We start from the raw sequence: 24,001 nt of genomic DNA, 5'->3' as shown, positions 1-24,001 counted from the left end.
CACCATGCAATGCTAAGTAGCAAAAGAGAAACTGTTTGAATGTCATAATGACCACATTTTAGTACACAAAGAAAATAAAACCATCCTGCTGCATGTATATAGCACAGGAAACTATATCTAGTTGCTTGCGATGCAACATGATGGAGGATAATGTCAGAAAAAGAATGCATACACACACACACACACACACACACATGATTGGGTCACTTTGCTGTACGGCAAAAATTGACAGAACATTATAAATTAACCATAACAGAAAAAATAAAAATATTTTTAAAAATAAAAAAAGAAAAGAAAACCAGAGGCTGATACATAAAGATTGCAAAGAATTTATACTACTGTATTTTTTTTGTTTCTCCTCAAACATTAGTTTTGGTTATATAAAACTTGAACACATTTTAAAAATTGGACTTGATGACACATTTTTCTCCTCTCCAAACATTAGTTTTGATTACATAACTTAAGCAAATACCTTTTAAAAATTGGACCTGATAATGTATCAAGCAAACCATGAATCACAGAAATGCCATGGCAACTGATTATAGACTCTAGATTCATCTGCTAAGAATTAAGCAAAAGCCTAAATAAAAATAGTTTGATTATTTACTACCTGCCAGGTCCTGTTCACAAGCTTTCATATATTATTAAATCTTTAATTCGCATAAGAAATCTATTAGGTAAGTAATAATATCATTCCTGTTTTTCTGATCAGGAAAAAGTTAAACGACCTGCCCAAAGTCAAACAAGTAGGAAGTGGCAGGGCTTAGGTTCCACCCTGCAATCTGGCTCCAGAGCTCACAAGGAGGTCTTCTGGAATAGCCTGGTTACAGATGTCACTGTCACGGTATCAACTTCTAGGGGCAACTATCACTTCTCGTTTAAACGTCCACCTCTACAGTCAAGCACCTTCACACTCTGCCATGTGAACAGATGCAAGGTGCTGTGACAAGAGTTACCAACTCACTGCATGGTTAGAGAAGGTTTCTCCTGCACACCATCATATGGCTAGGAGGCTTGACTGAGTCCAGGCTAACATTCAGAACCAAGAACTGATGCTTCCTGAACTCAAACAAACTGCTACATAAATAACCCAAAACAGGGATTTTTATTCTCAAGGATAATCTACAAGATAAATCACATGTCCCTATGTTTATCATAAATATTGAGAGACTACATATATAAAATTTCTTAAATTTACTTTAGTAAATGTTTAAAAATTTTCTTTGTACTATAAGATATAAATGCACATGACAAAGTAAACATGCCGAAGTTCTTATGAAGCCACATAAGTAAAAGAAAAAAAAAAATTAGTACTTCCCTCCCCCATCCTGGCCAACATCAAATGCTTCAGAAAGCTTCTAATTCTTCTACCAGTGTTGACAGTATATGAATACTTTAAAATATGTCTCTAAAAGGAATACAAACATGTAGAAATCCCTTGTAATTTTTATCCTACCTAATATTACTTGATTTCAGATGCTCCTCTGATTTCAAGTTCCCGGTCCTCATCTGGGACTTAAATGAAACGTTTTCTGCCACAATGACTATCTGCAAGAACATCCAATCTCTCATAAGGTAGAATGGTTTAAGACATTCTAGATAGAGGAGAGGAGGAAAATATGAGTTAACCCACAATAACAGAGAACCCCTTAAAGAAAGTTAAATTATTTTCTTTTTATTTGAAATGATCTAATGTCAAAGGCAAAGGAAAAAATATCAAAGCTTTTATTCCTTTTTATATTTAGTTTCTTAGAACACATACTGTTTTGTTTATTTCTAACACTCTAGTTTGGGGTTGAGGTGTTACCCTAATTTCCCTCTCTGTCTGAAAGCTGAGTGACCTCTACAAGACAGATACCAGTTACCCGGCAGGGTTCTTGTAGTACCAAGGTGAGAGCACCCTGTAGACAGCAGCAGATGGTTGGTCCAAACTGGACTGCTTACGGAAGGAAAAACATGTACAGCAATTAAACAACAGTTATAGATGGTATAAATAATCCTTAAATTCTAAGACAGCTGAAAGTGGCAGGTTTTCAGATCTTCATAACACTCACTGAACAATGACTTGGCCATTTCTAAGTGCCTGATACAGTGTTAAGGACTAGATACACAATGATTAACAAAACATTATAGTTCTTACCACACACTTAAATTCTAATGTGGAGACAGACCAACAAGGAAAGAGGAGGCAGTAGAAGGTAGTGGTTAAAGGAATGGGCTTGGGAGTCACACTGCATTCAAAGGCTTGCTGATGGAGTTCCTGTCGTGGCTCAGTGGTTAACGAATCCAACTAGGAACCATGAGGTTGCGGGTTCGATCCCTGGCCTTGCTCACTGGGTTAACGATCCGGCGTTGCCATGGGCTGTGGTATAGGTCGCAGACGCGGCTGGGATCCCACGTTGCTGTGGCTCTGTCGTAGGCTGGCAGCTACAGCTCCGATTCGACCCCTAGCCTGGGAACCTCCATATGCCATGGGAGTGGCCCAAGAAATGACAAAAAGACCGAAAAAAAAAAAAAAAAAAAGACATGCTGAGAATAACGTAAGCCACAGGGAAAACACAGCACAATTTCTTAGGGACATCAATTTAACTCAAAGATCTGGACAAAATAAGTTGAAAATACTTAAAACTGCTTAAAATTATTATGTGGAAGATTCTATGCTAAATGTTCTACACACCTGAACTCACAGAATGGGAGTATAATGCAGTAGAGTTAAGTATCTTATATTCAGACTGACTGGGTTCAAGCCATGTTCTGCCACTTACTAGCTATGTAACCTTAGGAAAATTATTTCTCTATGCTCTAGTTTTGTCAGAAATAAGGAGATAATAAAAGTACCTACTTTACTGAGATGTTTTGAGGATTAAATTACATAAAAAATAAAAAACCAAGGATTGTCCCTTGTTAAGTGAGCCCTCGAAAACTGTTAGCTATTGTTATTGTCATCATTATAGGTATTATCACTTTTCCTAACAATCCTAAGAAAAAATGCTACTATTAACCTCATGTTAAAGTTATGAAATTGAAGAATGCATATTAAGCAATTATAGAAAACAAAGTTATTCATAGAACACCAATCTTAAGAGAAATTTCAAACGTGCAGTAGGTCTATGTGGATTTTGTCTCCATACTTCAAAAGCACATATTCAATCACCTGCACCTTTAGTTGTACTTCAGTGGAAAAGAAGGAGAAAATACCTCATGACAAAACCTCATTAGCATAGCATGTAAGGTTCCAAAGCTTCCCACTATACACTTTATGACCCAATAAAACTAAATTATTTTTAGTTCCTTGCTATTTTGTCCCTCAGTATCTTTATTCATGTTCTTTCACTCAACCTGGAATGCCTGCCCTCTTCCCTCTTTGTCTGGTTAATCCCTTCTTGTATTCTAAGGCTCAGCACTTCCTATAACAGGGACTTGGCTTGGCGAAGCGCTCCCAGTGCATCTTACTGTCCACCTCTATGATAGCCCTCATTTCACTATGATGATGTCGTTTTACACGTTTCCTGCACTACAGATTATCCAATCAGATGATGTATGCCAGAACAATCATTTTCAACACTACTGGACCTAATGCTTAAAAAAAAAAAAAAAAAAAAAAAAAAAGCATTCTTTACAACAACCCTCGTGCTTTCCTGAAATAAAATAATAAAATACAAGATAATATAAACTACTCATTTAACACATTAAAAATGAATAACTAAATGCCTTATAGGTAAAAGGAAAAATAAAAGGAAGGCAATTTTTAATAAAACTATTTCAAAATATAAATGGTCAGTTAAGACTACCCTTAAAGAAGTTATCAAGGCTTGTACATACTTATAATTTTAAGTGAAGGTTAACAGAATTCCAAACAAAAGGAACATAAAAGACATAAAAGCAAAAATGAGTAGGCACTAGAATTAAAACAAGTATTATTAAAAAAAAAAAAAACCAGACTTACTATAAATGCTAAGAATAAGAGAAAAATAACTGAGATAGGAACAGCATGACATGACAAAGTACAAAAGAGCCCATTTGAAGAAAATAAGGGTATAACTATATCCTCTAATAGGTAACAGGGAGAATAAATTAGACTGGAAAAAAAACAGCTGACAGCCCTGTATACAATGTGCAGGTTATAAATTAGGTTATAAATTAGGTTAGGGAAAAATTAAGTACAACTTCCCAATTTGGAGTAGGAGGGTAACATGGGTTAGCAACAAGTTAACTAACTCTGCCAAAAACAATATTAAAGATACTGCCTGCCTTAACAAAATAAAAACATATGTAAATTACTGTAGTACATAAATAAAGGGGTGCTGCATTAAAATCAAATAATCTAACAAATTAAACCTGATACAGATCACAGAGGGCCTATGGAAGATTATTATATTAATGGAGCCCAACGAATCACGCACTTCCTGGCACCTGTGCATTGTGAATTCTATTCACACAGTGACCAAGGTTTGGGCATGTGACTTACTTGGACCAACAATCTTTAGGAGATGTGACACAAACAGAGGCTTGAAAAGTTTTTGTGCATTTGGGCCCTTTTGTAATTTCATCATAATGTTACAGAGCTGAGGAGACAAACCACTTAGGAGGAGGAGAAAACAAGTCTTCCCACCTATCACAGCCATCCCAGTTGAGGGTCCAGACATTTGAGGGAGGCCATCCTGGACCACTCAGGTCAGGCTGAGCCAAAGGATGACTGAGTCATCCAACTTGACCTAGATAGTCTGAAAGATGGGACACCTTTGGAGATTCTGAGCAAAGAGATGCCATGACCTAACCTAGATCTTAATAGGTTCTACCTGGCTGCTATGTTGAGCATTCACTGGCTTGGACCAGTAGGCAGCACAGAGATGGTAAGATGTGACCAGACTCTGACCAACAGCGTCTGTTGAGTGAAATAAAAAAGAGAGGGAGGGAGTTCCCATCGTGGCGCAGTGGTTAACGAATCCGACTAGGAACCATGAGGTTGCGGGTTCGGTCCCTGCCCTTGCTCAGTGGGTTAACGATCCGGCGTTGCCGTGAGCTGTGGTGTAGGTTGCAGACGCGGCTCGGATCCCACGTTGCTGTGGCTCTGGCGTAGGCAGGTGGCTACAGCTCTGATTCAACCCCTAGCCTGGGAACCTCCATATGCCGCGGTAGCGGCCCAAGAAATAGCAACAACAACAACAACAACAACAACAAAAAGACAAAAAAAAAAAAAAAAAAGAGAGGGAGGAAGGGGAGAGAGGGAGAGGGGGAGGGAGGGAGAGAGAGAGAAACCAAAAATGGTTCATGGGGATTTGCCTTTTACTAGCAAAAGGAAGATAATACAAGTAAGCGTAGGGGGAAGAGTTCACTCTAGACAACAGTGCTTGGCACACAGTGTTATATAACCACTTGCTGCTACTTTTTACAATGACGATAACTCTAAGATATTATACACCCACATGAATATATACTGGCAGTTAATTAAAGAGCCTGACATTTAAAGGAAAGGTTTGGACTACAGAAATTTATTTGGGAGCCATCAACATATACAGGCTAGAGGTAACAGGGGAACAATAAAATGACTGAGAACTAATGACTTGAAGGGAGGGAGGAAAATATGCAGAAGTTTTGTGGTGTCCTGGAAGCCAAATGAAGAAAGAGCTTCAAGAAAGTGGGTAGGATCAACAAATGCTGCCGACACAATAAGTAATATGAGGCCTGAGAACCCACTGTTGGATTCAGTATGTGGAAATCACCAAGGATCATGTTAAGAACAATTTGGGCAGAGAAGCAGGGGCCCATGGACTGACTTCAACAGAAAACAGGAAGAAAGGAACTGAGAGTAAAACTGAGTCTAGACACCTTTATCTGAAAAGGAGAGGGAGATGTGAGGATCAGAAAAGTTTTTAAGATGGAATATACATAATGTGTTTTTATGGGATGTAATGGGGCAAATAACAACAGGGGAAAGATTCAATGGAAAGAGAAAAAGGATGAAAAAAGGGACATGACTAATAAACCAATAGAAGAGATTAAAAAAAAAAAAACCAAACAGAAAAAAAAATAAGTAAGTCTACAATTATTTGGAGATTTCAAAACTCCTTTCTCAGTAGAACTGAGACAGAAAACTAATAATGTTAGATCAGTACTATCAACCAAACATATCTAATCGGTGATTATATAACACTTTACTCAACAGAAAAATATACATTCTTTCAAGTGCACATGGAACATTTACCAAGACAGACCATATGCTGAACCACAAAAAAAGTCTCCAGAAATTTAAAAGAACTAAAATCAGAGAACTACAATCAATACAGAGAGTTGGAAAAGTCCTCAAACATTTGGAAATGAAAAAAAAAAATTCTTAATAATTACTGGGTCAAAAAAGAAATCGCAAAAGGAATTTGAAAATATTTTAAATGCGATGAAAATGGAAACATAATGTGCAGGATTCAATAAAAGCAGTGTTCATGAGTTCCCGAACTGATCTAAGCATCTATCCTAAGCTGTAAGAAGAGCATATTGAACCAAAATTAAGTAGAAAGAAATAATGAAAAGCAGAACACAAAGACACAGAAAACAAAAGCCAAAAGCTGATTCTTTTAAAAGATCAATATAATTTCCCTGTCTTGTTCCTAATCTTTGAGGAAATGCTTTCAGCCTTTCGCTACTGCACGTGATGTTAGATGTTCGAAGAAATTATAGAAGTGTAAAGGTATCAGGAAAGCATTTCCTCAAAGATTAGGAACCAGACCAGGATGCCCAGTCTCAGTACTTGATATTATATATACAGAAAACCCTAAGGAAACCCATCAACCCACTGGAGCCCATCAACGAATTCAATAAAGTTGCAGGATACAAAATTAATATACAGAAATCTGTTGTATTTCTTTACACTAACAACAAACTGTCAGAGAAATTAAGGAAACAATCTCATTAACAATCACATCAAAAAGAATATATACAGTGCTCATGGACTGGAAGAATTAATTTTGTTAAAATGACTACACTACCCAAGGCAATCCACAGATTCAGTGTAATCTCTATAAAAATACCAATGGCATTTTTCATCAAACTAAAACAAATAATTTAAAATTTTGTATAGAAACCCAGACTCTGGATAGCAGAAACAATCTTAAGAAAGAATAAAAGACCTGGAGCAATGGTGCTCTCTGACCTCAGACTATACTACAAAGATACAATAATTAAAACAGCATTGTGCTGGCATAAAAACAGTCACACAAATCAATGGAACACAATAGAGCCACACACTTAAGGTCAATCTATGACAAAGGAGGCAAGAAGATGCAAGGGAGAAAAGTCAGCCTCTTCAATAAGTGGTGCTGGGAAAACTGCACAACTACATGTAAAAGATGAAATTAGAACAATACTTCACACCATATACCAAAAAACCCTTCAAAATGAATTAGAGATCTAAATGTAAGACTGAAAACCTGAAAATGCCTAGAAGAAAACATAAGCAGAATACTCTTTGATCTAAATCAGAGCAATATTTTTTGAATCTGTCTCCTAAGGCAATGGAAACAAAAGCAAAAATAAATAAACAGAACCTAATTCAACTAAAAAGCTTTTTACACAGCAAAGGAAACCATCAACAAAACAAAAAGGCAACCTAGAAATGGTAGAACACATTTGCAAATGATGTGACAAGGGGTTAATTTCCAAAGAATATGAATAGCTCATACAAATCTATATATATATATATATATATATATATATATATAAACCCAAAACCCCAATTTTAATAAAGGGCAGAAGACTTGAATAGACATTTTTCCAAAGAAGATATACAGAGGCCAACAGTCACAAGAAGACACTCAACACTGCTAATCATCAGAGAAATGCAAATTAAACCATAATGAGGTATCACCTCACACCTGTCAGAATGGCCATCATCAAAAAGACCACAAAAGGGAGATCCCATTGTGGCTCAACAGGTTACATAACCCGATGAGTATCCATGAGGACGGGGGCCTCGCTCAGTGGATTAAGGATCTGGTATTACCATGAGCTGTAGACGAAGCTCAGATCTGGCATCGCGGTGGCTGTGGCATAGCTTGGCAGCTGCAACTCCGATTCAACCCCTAGCCTGGGAACTTCCACATGCTGCAGGTTCAGTCCTAAAAATAGAAAACAAACAAACAAACAAAAACACAAATAACAAATTTGGCGAAGATGTGGAGAAAAGGGAACTCTTGTATTCTCGTACACTGATGGGGGAAATATAAGTTGGTGCAGCTACTGTGGAAAACAGTACGGAGGTTCCTCAAAAAACTGAAAATAGAGCTACCTTAAGTTCCAGCAATTTTACTCCTGGGTATATATCCCAAGAAAGTATAAACATTAATTTGAAAAGATACCTGTACCCCAATGTTCAAAGCAGCATTATTTACAATAGCCAAGATATGGAAGTAAGCTAAGTGTCTGTCAGCAGATGAATGCATAAAGACACACATATGCACACACACTGGAATACTACTCAGCCATAAAAATGAATAAAAATTTGCCATTTGCAGCATGGACAGACCTATAGGCTATTATGCCTAGTGAGAAAGGCAAACACTATATGATATCACCTATATGTGGAATCTAAAAAATACAAACAAATATATACACAAAACAGAAAGAGGATCACAGATATAGAGAACTAGTGGTTACCAAAGGAGAGAGAAGTGGGGAGGGGCAAGACAGGCATAGGAGATTAAGAGGTACAAACTATTATGTATACAACAAATAAGCTACGAGGATATACTGTACAGCACAGGGAACAGCCAACATTTTATAACCCTAAGTGGAGTCATCTTTAACTACTGAGAATCCACTCTGTTGTATACCTGAGACATATTATAAATCAACTATACCTCAATAAAAAGATAAAATGCTGGCAGCAAGTATGATCTCATACATTACTAGTTAACATTTACTGAGTCTAAGTATTGCTCTGAAGTTGTACCAAGATAATTAAGAGAAAGCCTTTTCCTCAAATGCTAACAGAGGAACAAAGGTGAACAAAGTCAAGTGACGAAGAAAGAAGAGAAACATCTGGTCATTTACCTGAGAAAATTCTAAGATGACTCAAAGAAAGAGTTTCTGCAAGAAGGAACATTGCAAAGACAACGTGAAGTGACATGAAAAAGTTTAGACTGTGAGTTAAGTAGAGGAAGACTGCCTTTTTTCTTCAGTAAACCACAGTCCTAGTCAATTTCAGGTAACTATGTGTTTAAGCAGGAAAATGGCAAATTCAAAGACCTCAGGCCACATATAAAAACTTTAGTAATCTGTTACTTTTAAAAAGTCACAATGAATTTTCCCTTTGAAGTTACATATTATCTAGGAACATCTCTATGTAATAGCTCTACCCAGTCAGTAAGGAAAAGGAAACTCCAGTTTTCTGTGCTTAAGTTACAAAAACGGGCAAGTCATTCTCCACTTGTCCTATTAGTCCTGGTGGGTCAGAACTATTTTTCCCCAGAGTAGCTGGTTCTTAGTATCCCCAAGGGTCCTGGCAAATAGACTGTACTTAAGTAGCAATACCGAAGATGGAAACTTTAAAAAGAGCAGCTATAGTGAGCAGCAGGCCAACTAGTCAGTGAGATAGTTTGAAGCAGTCTAATTTATTTCAAATTTAAAAGGAAAACAAACTTTCCCTACTCCTCCTGTTAAACGAGTTTTATTATTATTATTTTACAAATATTGAAATAATATTTTAATATTGCTCTCTCCCTTATTATTTTACAAATATTAAAGGCATCAGGAAGCTTGAGATTGATGAGAAAAGTTTGCTCAGGCTATATATACATATATAAGATATGTATACTGTGTTTTATGTAAACATATTACATAAACATAAACATACAAATAAAATAAAAGCAAAACTGTATAATCCAATTCTAAGTAAGTAAGAAACTAAAACTATAGAGGCAGTATCATACGTTAAAAGGTTAAAAGCATGGATTCTGGAGCCTGATTCCTGGGTTTAAATCATGGCTCTGCTACTCTGTGTACCATTTCTATAAAATGAAGCCGATAATACCTCATATGGTTGCTGTGAGGACTCAGAACTAATCAACAGTGTTTGGAATAGTGTCCAGCACAAAATGAAACTGTTGGCTTATTAGTAATCACGTCAAAAGCACACAAACCAGCAGTCTCTCTCTGAAGTCATCAAACCTGCTACTCTTTCAAGCCTCAATACTAGAACTGAAAAAACAAAAGGCATGTTAGTATTGCCAAATTACAAGTGACTGGAAGCTAAGCCATGACCCATAAGGCAGAAGGTCTAGAGCATAATTATTAAGAAGCCCTTTAGGAGCTCCTGTTGTGGCACAGCAGTAATGAACCTGACTAGTATTCATGAGGACACAGGTTTTGATCCCTGGCCCTGCTTAGTGGGTTAAGGATCCGGAGTTGCTGTCAGTTGCAGTGTAGGTTGCAGACGTGGCTTGGGACTGGCGTTGCTGTGGCTGTGGTGCAGGCAAGCAGCTACAGTCCCGATTCGATCCCTGGCCTGGGAACTTCCATATGCCTCAGGTTTGCAGTCCTTAAAAAAAAAAGAAAGAAAAGAAAAAAAAGAAGCCCTTCAAACAACAAATAGGTCAAAATGATTCCTAAACATTTCTTATAAGATCATAAAATAACATACCAAAATTATTAAAAATAAAAGCTAGTAACTCAAGGTTTCCTTTCAAAGTTTCACAAAGACATATTAAAGGATATATCTGCATGGCCACAAAATCAGCATAGACTACACACATTCTAAATACAACACAAAAACAAGTAAATCCTCACAAATGAAAGCAGTTCCCTATTAGCATTTAAAATAGGAGAGGGAGTTCCAATTGTGGCTCAGCAGGTTATTAACCTGACTAGTAAACATGAGGATGTGGGTTAAGGACATAGCATTGCTATGATCTGTGGTGTAGGTTGCACAAGCAGCTCGGATCCTGCATTGCTGTGGCTGTGGCATAGGCTGGCAGCTGCAACTCCAACTTGATCCCTAGCCTGCAAACTTCCAATAGCTACAGGTGCAGCCCTAAAAAGTAAAAATAAATAAATAAATAATAAAATAGGAGAGAATTACTCATGCTGACACATTTTTGCCATCACTTGTAGCTTCACATCAGTTGCCAAAAATAGTGAAAAGACTGTCATCTTAGGTATGAAGAAACAGTGGAAGTAACAAGTTTAGGAAAGAAGGAAACTTGGAAGTTATTTTAGTAGCTTGATATTGCATTACATCATTTTAAAACTCACTTTATAGTACATGGTTGTAATTCCCATATTCAAATTGTTGCCTCATTTTCATCTTACCTCACTTGGGAATCTGAATATCTGAAATAAGTAACATAAAGAGAAATTATGTCCACATTTGAGCCTGAAATGTCTATTATTATTATTATTTTTGCCCTGTTAGGGCCACAGCCACAGCATATGGACGTTCCCGGATTAGGGGTAGAATCAGAGCTGCAGGTGCTGGCCTACACCACAGCCACAATAACAGGATCTGAGCCACATTTACAATCTACACCACAGCTCATGGCAATGCCAGATCCTTAACCCACTGAACCAGACCAAGGATCAAACCCGTGTTTTCACTGATACTAGTCAGGTTCATTACCGCTGAGCCACAACGGGAACTTCCTGAAACTTTTGAAAAAGGAACCCATTAAGAAAAGTGTCTATTTCAACCATTTCTTCTATGAAGATGGAACATAAAGATCAGTCACTAAGTCTAGCCCTCCATCATTTCTCACCTGGAACCCCCTAAATAATCACCTCTTCTAACTCATTAGTATGGTCTTTCTCCCTCTGATTCTGTCATTTCCTATTTAAAGTATTTATATGACTTGCCATGGCTTTCAGGGTCATATTCAAACCATACCGAATTGAATCATCTTTCATCTGATCACCTCTCTAGCCTCTGTCCTGCCATTCCTTCACACACTCTTCACATTAATGTGTAGGTCATAATACTTTCATAAAACAACAGTACCTTCTACAAGAAATGAGCTTATAGATAGAACAGTCTCTAAAGGCCCTTGGAATTGTTTCCTTCAAGACAGTTTATAACATCTATCACAGCATCCTCATCCCACCTCTCTTCCTTAAAGCCAATCATATAAATAAACTGCCACAGTAAGTTCTGTTTCTAGTTGTCTGAGAAGATCAAAAATTAAATGGCCAAAAGTCAAATGCACTTATATTCATAGGATTGTCCCTGATTCAGTGATCTATCACAGTCCCAGAACTTGCTACATATAAATTCACATAAAGAAAAAAAAAAAAAAACTAAAGAAATCCATTAAAGATAATATAGGACAATTTCAAAAGAATGTGAGGTTTTTATATGCCAAATAATACACTGCTTCTAATTAATAACAGTAACTCAATTCATTGGGTTTGTTTTTTTTTTTAACCACGTATATATACAACACCATGCTAAGGACTTTTACTCTGGTATCTAATTTATTCCTTCTCAAACCCTGTGAAACATATATCTCCATTTTACCACTGAGGAAACTGTAATCAAAAAAGGTCAGGTAATTTATTCAAGATCGTATTTCCAGTATTCAAATTCAGGACGTCAGAAAGTAAAGGCCTTGATCTTAAATCACTATACCTTTAAGTGCTATACTCGGCCACTGTTCTTATTTGGATTATCAGCCTAAACTTTCTGATAACGACGCTCCATTTTTAAAAGTAGAGTAACATATGGACAAGGTAAATCTCCTTAGAGATAAAAGTCTTCAGTATAAGAATTATTCTGAACATATCTGGAAGACTATGCATTTAAACAGCAATTGGCTGATCTGTAATTTTTTTCCAACAAGGTTATCCATAATACCCAAAGAAGCATATTTGCAAAATCATCAGAGTGGATTTCCCCAGACAAGTGAGCTGGGAGGACAAAGTGAGTGAGTATACTGGTAAGACAGTAGGTTAAAGTCATGTCTAAAAATGGGCAGAAGGGAAGAACAAAAATAGGAGGAGGAAGAAAAGAAAAAAGCAGGAAGTGACTAATAGTGAAAAAGTTTAGACTCAACATCTGGAAGTTCTGAACAGAAGCAGTTGGATTAATGTGGATCAGGTGGTGGTCAAAATGGAAGGTTGAATGTAAAACTTTTAGAGGTAGAAGAATTCTGAAGAAAGACAAAGGCTAAGATATAATGTGGCATATGTGAAGGTTAATATACGAAAGAGAAAGGTTAACAGATTAAAAAAAAAAAACAGAAAAGGGAAAGCTGCATTTTCAAATGAGTGCTTCAAGAAAACATCAGTCCTAAGAGATGTGACATAGCTTTGGAAACACCAAACTCTACCTCCTTGAAGGTATATAATACACATTAGTATATTATAAGAAATAAGAAGTCCTAAATAAAAAAAACCTACTTTAATCCCGTATTCATACATTTATTTTGCCTTGGAAATACTGAGAATGCTAACATGTATGCATTTTCCATGTTCAGAGGAATATACTCTGGGAAATGGATAGACTTGTCTATGTGTAATACAAATAAAGACATCAAGGAGTCTGCTTCAAAAAAAAGGTGAAATGCATGAGACCTTCATTCCTGGTGACGATGTACAGAAACAAGTACTTTTTAAACACTGCAAGGGCCAGAATAAACAGTATAAACTTTCTGGTATTTTTTGGCAATATGTACCATGTACCATCTTCCTACTGCTGCTGTTAAAAGACTACCACAAATTCAATGACTTAAAACAGCACAAATTATATTCTACTATAGATCTGAAAGTCAGAAGCCTAAATGAGTCTCAGTAAACTAAAATCAAGGTATCATGGCTATGCTGCTTTCTGGAGGCTCTAGGGAAGAATCCCAGTTTCTGCCTTTTCCTGGCTCTTGAGACTACCTGCATTCCTTAGCTTGTGACCCCCTTCCATTCCAACAGGATGCTAGCTCTCTCTGGTCTGGATTCTTCTGCCTCCTTCCACAGTTAAAGGATTCTTGTGATTACATAAAGCCCATCAAATTATCCATGATAACCTCCTTATTTTAAAGCCAGCTGATTAGCAACCTTAATTCCCCTTTGCCATGTAACAAGACAGTCAAAGGTTCGGGGGACCAGGATGCAGTTGTCTTTTGGGGGGTGCTTTATTCTGCCTACCTTAAATGTGACCTTAAACCTATTTACTTAAACAAAACATTTTAAAATGTGTATTACCTTGTCATTTAAATAAGCATACACAAGAATATGTGTATATAAGGATGTTCATTATAGCATTTAAAAGTATAATAAAGTACTAGAAACAATACAAATTTTCATTATGAAAACAGTTTAGAAAATTAAAGTACTCCCATACAACAAAACAGTATGCTGATGTTTCCAATGATGCCATAGATAATTATGAATATGCCATTGATAAAATGTTAAGTGTAAAAAAAAGATTATAAAACTATATGATTTAGCCCAATTCCAGTTGTTAAAAGTACATTTGGATGTATGTACATTCAAGTATGTGAACATGTTCGTATACATGTAAAAAAAAATAACCCTGGATCGCAGGTCGACCATAAGTTCCTGTGTGCCTGGAACGGTCCACACTTATGCCTGTTGTCCCAGCAACAATTAGTACTCTCTGTCACTGCTAGATAATCACTTTTAAAATTTTCTGGATTTTGTTTTGTTTAGAATAAGCATGTACTGGAGTTCCCGCTGTGGTGCAGTGGGTTAAAGGATATGGTGTGACACAGATCACAGCTGTAGCTTGTACTCAATCCCTGGCCTGGGAACTTCCATATCCCTGGAGTGTGGCCATTAAAAAAATAAGTAATACATTGGAGTTCCCGTCGTGGCGCAGTGGTTAACGAATCCGACTAGGAACCATGAGGTTGCGGGTTCGGTCCCTGCCCTTGCTCAGTGGGTTAATGATCCGGCGTTGCCGTGAGCTGTGGTGTAGACTGCAGACGCGGCTCGGATCCCGCGTTGCTGTGGCTCTGGCATAGGCCGGTGACTACAGCTCTGATTCGACCCCTAGCCAAAAAAAAAAAAAAAGGAATACATTAAATAAATAAATAAATAAAACAAGTATGTACTACTTTGCTGGATGGTTAAAAGTGCCAGGGGCTAGACCTATATTACATTTGAAATTTTCAAAAGCTAAAGTAACTTTTAAGAAATGTTTTTGATACACGAATTTCTAACCACTAATTGTGAACCATCTAAATTACATACATTACACCACTTGACAGTATCAATGGCAAACAGATACCAAAATGGAAATTTTTCATTCCTAAGTGCACTGCCCAAGAGTGTGCAGTGGACAAAGAGAGTAAATTAAGGCCAATCCCAACTCTGCCACTAACTAGGTACTCATTTTCCTTCTCTACAATATGCCAATCCAGTTATACAAGGTTATTTCATAGAAGAGTGAAATAAGACAATTATATGAAAGCATTCTGAAAAGTATAAGCACTAGTAAAATGTAAGATGGTATTAAGGAATAAAGCAGCCCACTTCACAGCGAAGACCCTCAACTACCTTACAGCCACTTAAGGCGTAATCGCTCCCAACCAATTCAAAGACTACATTAACAAGTTTTAAGGTAAATACTAACACATTCAGTAATGTAGAAAATGAAAACAATGCATAAAGTAGGCTCTTCATCCACCTGGAACTATGGTGGATTTTGTATATGTATCTTCCCATGTGATTCTCCCAATAATTTTATCACTGTCTTGTGTGTGTGTGTGTGTGTGTGTGTGTGTGTGTGTGTGTGTGTGTGTCTTTTTAGGGCCACACCTGTGGCATAAGGAGGTTCCCAGGCCAGGGGTGGAATCGGAGCTATAACCGCTCTGATTTTTATTTATCATTTTATAGATAAGAAAATACAGAGCAAAGAACTAAACCTAAAGGGAGAGGTTTACGGTCACATTATTATACATAGCAGAGCTGGTATCTGAACTCAAGACAACCTAAATACAAATTAGGCCAATCTTAATCCAAAGGCTTTTGCTCATTCAACTCACCCCATGTTGTTTTCATAAGAAGCCAAAAAATCCCAGTATGGGTACACCTACAACTGAATTAATATATATACACACACACATATTGGTTTGTTTTAGGGTTGTACCCACAGCATATGGAGGTTCCCAGGCTAGGGGTTGAATCAGAGCTGTAGCTGCCAGCCTACGACACAGCAACACCCGATATGAGCCATGTCTGCAACCTACTGCAGGTCACAGCAACACTGGATCCTCAACCCACTGAGTGAGGCCAGGGATTGAACCCGTGTCCTCATGGATACTAGTCAGGTTTGTTACCACTAAGCCACAACGGGAACTCTGAATTAACATATTTTTAATTAAGCAAAGGACTAACATTTAACTTTTTTTCCTTTTCTGTTATAAACCACAATCTATGATGAATCTGCCTTAACCTTTGAGTTGTGCTTCTCAAAACAGTCTGACCTTTTTTCATGAAAAACAAAGCAAAATTAATGATTTCAAACAGTATTTTGATTATCTAAAGTAAAAAGAATTTGAAAAAATTTTCGAGTAAGCATACCTTTAACCCATCTTCCAAGTGCACTGTATCACAAAGAAAATTTGGTTAAGTTGTTTTGCCTGATAAAAAACTAAATAATAATTCATGACCTTTAAGAGGCAGTAAAACACATTCTGATATACTGTATCCCAACTAATGTAATACTGAAATACTAGCCTTTGGGAAGAGGAGGGATAGAAAAAGGACCCAGCTTGTGTGGTCAGTGAACCCATGGAGTTTTCTGGAAACAAACTTAACATATTAACATAGCATATATAATAGATTTTAGAATCATGCTTCTCAATTAAGACAGCTATTACAGAAGGAAAAATGCCATTAAGAACTATGAAAATAAAGTTAATAGTATCAAAAAGGTCCACAAAATTTTTTTCTTTATGACAGATTTGAAAAAGTTATATCCAAAGAGACTTCAATTAATATTCTGATCCCAGTCCCCGCCACCCCCCAATGCTACAAAGCTCCTTTGCTCACCTCCACCTGTGCTCCACGTCTGATCTCAAGAGGTATGAATTCTATAGGGAGTTCCCTTGCGGTGCATTGGGATAAGGACCCAGTGTGGTCACTGCAGCAGCTCAGGTTGCTGCTGTGGCATAGGTTTGGTCCCTGGCTCAGGAACTTCTATATGCCACTGGTATGGCCAAAAAAAAAAAAAAAAAAAAATCTGTAAAAAGTCCTATCAATCTCAAAGTTATTTTCAGAATTACATGTATTCACTAAGACTCTCTTCCCCATGTGACAATTTAGTAATGTTCCAAATAAATAATTTTTGCTTAAGACAAGGCTACTTTATAAAATATGGGAAGGAAACAAATCTTTCTGTAACTGGAAGTACTGGAGGAATTATATAAACTTCTTTTGTGTCTTCATATTCTAGTAGAAACATATACAACAACCATCAGCCATTTAAATATAAACTTTTCCCATAAACCTAATGACCAGGTTTATTGAAAGAACCTTAGACTCCCAAAGGAAATGCAGAATGAAACTTAAGAGTTCCTCCAACACACTGTCCCCAGGCATTTACTCATTCTGTTCCTCTGCCTGCTACATTCTTCCCTTCTTTCTTTACCTGACTAATCCTACTCATCCTTTAAGACTGAGCTTATGGCTTCCACTCCAGCTTTCTCTGAACTCCCAGGCAGTAAAAGTTCCACTTCCTCCAGTATACTCATGGCATCCCTCGAAAACATTTAACTTGGTATTTACCACAATACAGCTGTCCCTCAGTATCAGCAGGGGATTGACCCCCAGAGGTTTTTTTTTTTTAGGACCTCATCTGTGGCATATGGAAGTTTCCAGGCTAGGAGCTGAATCAGAGCTATAGCTGCCGGCCTACACGGTGGCCGGAGACAGCAAGGCGGGATCTGAGCCATGTCTGCAACCTCCACCACAGTTCATGGCAATGTCGGATCCTTAACTCAATGAGTGAGGCCAGAAATTGAACCTGAATCCCCATGGATACCAGTCGGTTTTGATATCAATGAGCCATGACAGGAACTCCTCAATTCCCTTTTATAAAATGGTATAGTATTTGCGTACGGCCTTCATACATCCTCTCCATCCTCCAGTAAACTATATAAATCTTTAGATTACCTATAATACCTAATCCAATGTAAATGCTACATAAATAACTGAAAATACAATGTATATACTATGTACATAAGTTGCCTATACCTGGTAAATTCAACTTCTACTTTTTGAACTTTGTGTATCTTCCCCCCAGTATTTTCCTACAGACAGAGAGGGCTGACAGTATAATGAAATCTCTGAGCAACATCCGTCTCCCCCAGGAGAACACTATCCTAAGGAACTAAAACCAGTTCATTTGCTTTTATATTCTTAGAGCTTTGCACCGGCGTTCGTAAGTATTCCGCCAACATTTTGCAAAAATGAAACAAAAGCATAAAAACTCTACTCGACACCCATTTTGTACACTGTACACTTAAAAACTGCTGAGACAATGATCTCTATCATACTCAGTCTGGCTGCAGAAATAACTCGCTTATATGAAAAAGAGGTCATTACAAATTTAAGAAATTATAATTATCAAATGACTAAGGGATAGGAAATGCTACATAAAATCAACGAATGCAGAAATCACCAGGGTGGACAAGAAATTTTCACCAAGAAGGAGAAGCTTAAGAGAGTATAGGATGGTACTTCCTACAGGCCTTGGAAAAGAGATTAAAGCAGGAATGGATAAATTATGTTTAGAAGACAATGGGTAGATTACTCTGGGTAGGAGAGTTCATTCGCTTCAAAAGGCTAAGGAGATATCATGCAACAGAGGTAGATGTGAGGGTTATTTTACAGAAGGCCAAGAATGCTACTACACTAAGGAGCTGACACCGGGAAAAGCCAAATGCAAATACTTTTCAGGAACAGTAATTTAGAAGCAATGAAAATGATTAATTGGCAGGAGAACAAGTGGTGGGGTCTGATGGAGAACCAGAATTTGGTAAAGGTATGTCAACTTTCGTTGCTTTGTTTTTTAAAATACTGACCACCACTTTATAAGATCAATGTCCCATTTCAAAGATAAAAAAATGAGGACCCAGGAGTTCCCGTCATGGCTCAGCAGAAACAAATCTGACTAGCATCCATGAGGACGCAGGTTCGACCCCTGACCTTGCTCAGTGGGTTAAGGATCTGGCGTTACCATGAACTGTGGTGTAGGTCACAGACACGGCTTGGATCCCACATTGCTATAGCTGTGGTGTAGGCCGGCCGCTACAGCTCCAATTTGACCCCTAGCCTGGGAACCTCCACATGCCGTGGGTGCAGCCCTAAAACAACAACAACAAAAATAAAATAAAATAAAAATGAAGACCCAGAAATACTATTGGTTCAAAATAGAGAAAGTAGTGGGCAGTGCTTCAAAACCTCAAGTCAATGCTCTCTTCCTGCTACTTGCGAGGACTGCAGGCAAGGTACGAGGTGAAGACTATTTCAACAGTTTGCACAGCAAGTGACAGTGCTGGAAACGAAAAGCAGCAGCAATAGGAAGGCAACATTTCCAAAGTGCTGTACATGTGGAAGAGGGTGAAGAAAACTGGGAGAACTCAAGGATGACTGCAAGGTTTTCAACCCAAATGGGAGGATGGGGAGTGGCAACACTGATGAGGAAAATGAGAAAACATGAGGGACAGAGGGAGAAGAAAAGGGCAAGAGTTTACCTCTAAGGATACTGAGTTTGCTGTGACAGAAAGACTTCTAAAATTAGAACTGTCAGGAAGGCAGAGGCGCAAAATTATCAGATCAATCAGTGCCAGTGGCTAATGTTTAGGCATTATCCATAGCTAAAACTTATATGCTTACTATATGCCAGAAACAGCCCAAGCACTTACATGTTAACTCATCACTTGACCTTAGGTAACTCTATGAGACAGGTGCTATTATGAGCCTCTTTTTTGATGTGGAAACTGAGGTACAGAAAACTTAAGCAGCTTGCCCTGTGTAACACAGCTAGGAAGTGGTAAGCTCTGACTTGGATCCAGGCAGTTCTGTCCCAGAGACCATATTCTAAACCACTACACTTAACTGTACTTTATTATGTATTATTTGTTTATGTCTATTTCATTAACTAGTTTATAAACTCTATGAATGGCAGGTATATCTTTTACCAATTTGTCTCCACAGGACTCAGCACAATGATTTATACTAAGTAGGTGCTTGACAGATTTTAAATGATGATGATGAAGTGATAGCAAAAGTCCTGTGATTTCTGAGGAAAAGAAATGTTGAAAGAAAACAAAGTAATAGGACTATGCCTTTCTTTATGCCATAAGTGGAGTGAGATGGACCAGAAAAATAAAATAAAAGGCAGGGTAGGTATTCCCTTGTGGCTCAGCAGGGTAAGGATCCAGAGTGGTCACTGCTATGGCACAGGTTTGATCCCTCGCCCAGGAACTTCTGCATGCTGAGGGGATAGGAGAAAAAAAAAAAAAAAAAAATCAGGGTAATCAGAATCTTGGTGCTAAAAACAACAGAGTTCAAAAAGTTCCCAAAGTCCCTTGTGTGTACATCATAGCAGCTATGAACTATGTGGCAATTATGTACTTAACTCGTGGCCCTGGTTAAACTATTTGAGAGAATATTCTCATTTTATCCCCAGGAACAAATGATATATATTGGGATATATCTTGCACCAAACTGAATGTTTACTGACTGGATGTATGGATGGATATGAGATAGATACAAAAAGACCTAGAGAAAGGAAAGCAAAAGCCTGAGTGCGATACAGAAAAGAAAACAATATATGGATGAATCAGGCCATCAGGTCTTTGGCATCCTTGGAAATATTAATTCTAATAGGGAGCTAAGGAAAAGTAGCTAGATTACAAGGGATTAAGGAAAAGCAGATAATAGAAGGAAAAACACAGTATAGGGCAAACTTGAAATTGTTAGCCATAAAAGAAAGGTAAGGAAGGACAGAGCTTAAAGAGAAAACAGGAACAAGAAAGGATTTTTAAGAGAAAACTGAGTCTGGTCCACAAAAGAGAAGACTAGTAAAGGGAATAATTAAAAAGACAAAGAAAAAAAGCACATCTGAAATAAGTTCTGGAGGAATAATACGTAATCAAGAGCAGAGGCAAGGGAAGGGATTCTGCAGGACTCTACTAACCAAACTGCTTTTCCCTTTCTGAGACACATAACAGCCGTCAAGTCTTCAGAACCGTCATTTCGCAATCTCTGCTTCTCTGTCTATAACCTATTTTATCTAAGAAAATCTTAGAAAGGCCTGACCAAAATTCTAATGTCATATATTAAAATGGGAGTAAATAAAATTTTCCATGAGATGTTCTTTTTGCCTGAAATGGCAATTTACTCAATATCCACTTTTTAAAGTCCCATTTGTATTTCAAAACCCAGGTAGAATCTCATCTCCAAGATACCTTCCTCATACTACCTCCAACTCTGCTGAAATAAGTTCTTTTTCCCTACACTTACACAGTACCAGTTTCTCTATCACAGCACTTAGCAGTTCATCAACTATTACAGTTATTCAAATGTCTTTCTCTAGTATCTTTGAGTTTCCCATAGGCAAAGCCCCTATAATTGTGCTCTGGACATAAGCATTCAATAACTGCCAGTAAAATAAAACACAATTTTTTAAAAAATGCATTTAAAACATGTACAGGTTTTTTTGGGTAAAGTCTAAACACAGTAACTAGCCTATTACTACCTAAGAAAGAACTGCTAAGAGAAGGCTTAAGAATACTTTGCGGCTTGAAAGAGGAGAAAATAAGAAAAAGAAGGTAAGTGAATAAGCACACACAAGGAACTTTTAGCAACATGTAGAAACATTTTTGGTTGTCACAATGGGGAAGAATGATACTGGCACCTAGTGAGTAGAGGCCAGGGTTGCTGCTAAACATCCTTTGATGCACAAGACTGCTTTCCACAACAAGGAAATATCTAGCACAAACCCTGCTCTAAATGAAGAAGTGAAGAAAAAAAGTCCAGAACAAAACTGTTACCCAGTTTACCTGAGACTCCTAAAGTTTTCTTAAAAATTAAGTCCCCTACTCTTCCCACTGACTTAAAAATTGGGTCTCAGGGAAGGTGAAAACAACCTGCCTAAGCAGCTCCACTTACATGTTAGCAAGAAAGGAGTTGGTTACAAGTTCTCACTTACCATGTGACATGTTTGCCAAAATATCACCCTGTATTTTCCTATAACTGCTGATCAGATCTTCTTAGTTATAACTTAGAGCTTGATTATAAAACTTAAACAGCAATAAGTGATAAATATATGCCAAAATACCCACATACAGATGAATATTCCACTATCCAAAAGACATGTGCTTAATAGTCTATTCTATGAAAAAGATCAATGGGTTAAATAAACACACCTAAACTTTTGGGTACTCATCCATGCTACCGTTAACAAAAACCTAAAAGGTTACTCATGGTTAGAGATGTAGCTGGCAGCTGCAAACAGTGTTTCTCCCTATAAAACAAACTAGCCCTTTTCAGGTTTGAACTCCCTTCCACCCCAAAAATTGCTTCATGACAAACTTACGACACTAGCAGGTCCAGATCTGATTATAACATCTTAAAAAACAAAACAAAAACTCAGCAAGTGTTTCATCTACCATGAAGGTAAAATACAGCAGCTATCAGAAACATAGGCTAGGACAGGAAGTATACATTTTGAATCCAACTGAAACCACAAGGCAAACGGAAATTAACTGCTAAAATAATCTGGCCCATTAATACCCAAGCAGGTAAAATGCTATTAACACTTAACAAAAAAATAGACCTATAAGCCTCAAGAGAGGGTCATTTTTTTTTCTCTCCAAACTATTTTACCATGTTTGGTAAATCAGCCATGTATGGTTGACTTTCTGGGACCAAATCTATTTTAAATCCTGGGCATGGGGGTGGGGATGGAGATGGATGGGTCAGGGGAAGACTTCTTGACCATGTGAATTAATATGTTTGTGCTATAGGGTTTCTTGAAACTTCCACAGACAGTGACTAGCCAGTCCAGCATGCTTTCATTACCTGGAGCCCACCCTATTTGGTACGCCTATTTCTTCCAAATGCTCCCACTACTCTGTTCCTCTCCCCAGGCTAGAATAAAGCTCTGCTTGCTAATTTATACAGTTTCACCACTTCCCTTTGTCTCCCTCTGTTCCAAGATTTACAGTGACACATTTTAACTCACAATATACTGGATATTTTAATTAGAATTTAAATGACAGCCATTTTTCTGCTGTCCCAGAAAAAACATTGTGGCTGTTATATTATTTCTTCTTCTGGCAATAAAGTTTCTGACAAAGAAGTCTGCTGCTGGAATGCAGCCTCTCCACCAATGGAGGTATCATGCAAAAAAAAACTCTAACAAAACAATTTGTAGGCCTTCCCTGTAAAGTGATCTAACACCAAGGATCAACTTTGAGTGGATCCCACGGAAAAACCCTTAACATAAAAACAAATTAGGAGTTCCTGCTGAGGCTCAGCAGGTTAAGAACCTGATGCTGTCTCTGAGGCTTCGCTCAGTGGCTTAGGTTACAGATGCAGCTCAGATCCGGAGTTGCTGTAGCTATGGTGTAGGCCGGCAGCTGCAGCTCCAATTCGACCTATACCGCAACTTCCATATGCCTCAGGTACAGCCATAAAAAGGAAAAAAAAAATACGATACAATAAAAAGACAAAAAGAGAAAACTGAAGAAAGCAAAGTTGAAGAAAGTGTGAACAGTTGCCTTCCGCAACCATGGCAGATGTCATTCAGTGGCACCAGTGCCATCTTTTATAACCAGATTTGTTCTGACCGGTATTTTCGATGGCTATGATTATTTATATTATTGTTTTCTCATCTTCCAAAACAACTTCAATGATGTCTTCCCTAAGTGGTACTTGAATATTTCCATTACCCCTGTTTTTTCAACTCTGACATATTAATTTCCATATTTCTATCCTTTTGAATGCTTTTAAAGCACAATATTATACCTCACCTACTGTCTCCTCTCTGGTC

General features: G+C 37.6%; 1 protein-coding gene across 50 annotated transcripts in view; it reads right to left on the bottom strand.

Moving 5' to 3' along the window:
• The window catches only part of SMG7 (SMG7 nonsense mediated mRNA decay factor), a 78,253-nt gene that overhangs the window by 50,355 nt on the left and 3,897 nt on the right, over positions 1-24,001 (bottom strand). For 20 of the 50 annotated variants that reach the window (XM_084977934.1, XM_084977939.1, XM_084977941.1 and 17 more), the window contains exon 2: positions 1,457-1,595. The exons of the other annotated variants lie outside the window; for them this stretch is intronic. Coding sequence is in view for 12 of the 20 variants with exons in the window: in XM_021063785.2 (XP_020919444.1) it covers positions 1,457-1,572 (116 nt within the window). In the remaining 8 variants the exon portion in view is untranslated. The remainder of the gene's footprint in view (positions 1-1,456; positions 1,596-24,001) is intronic. 50 annotated transcript variants of the gene reach the window in all.

Source organism: Sus scrofa, chromosome 9 (assembly GCF_054392235.1).
Source record: "Sus scrofa isolate SSC_HxYL_T2T_F1_AM1 chromosome 9, Sscrofa_HxYL_maternal_Yorkshire_Landrace_v2.0, whole genome shotgun sequence".
Lineage (NCBI taxonomy): Eukaryota > Metazoa > Chordata > Mammalia > Artiodactyla > Suidae > Sus > Sus scrofa.
The sequence above is the reverse complement of the archived record's forward strand: the minus strand, read 5'-3'. Positions and strand labels throughout refer to the sequence as shown.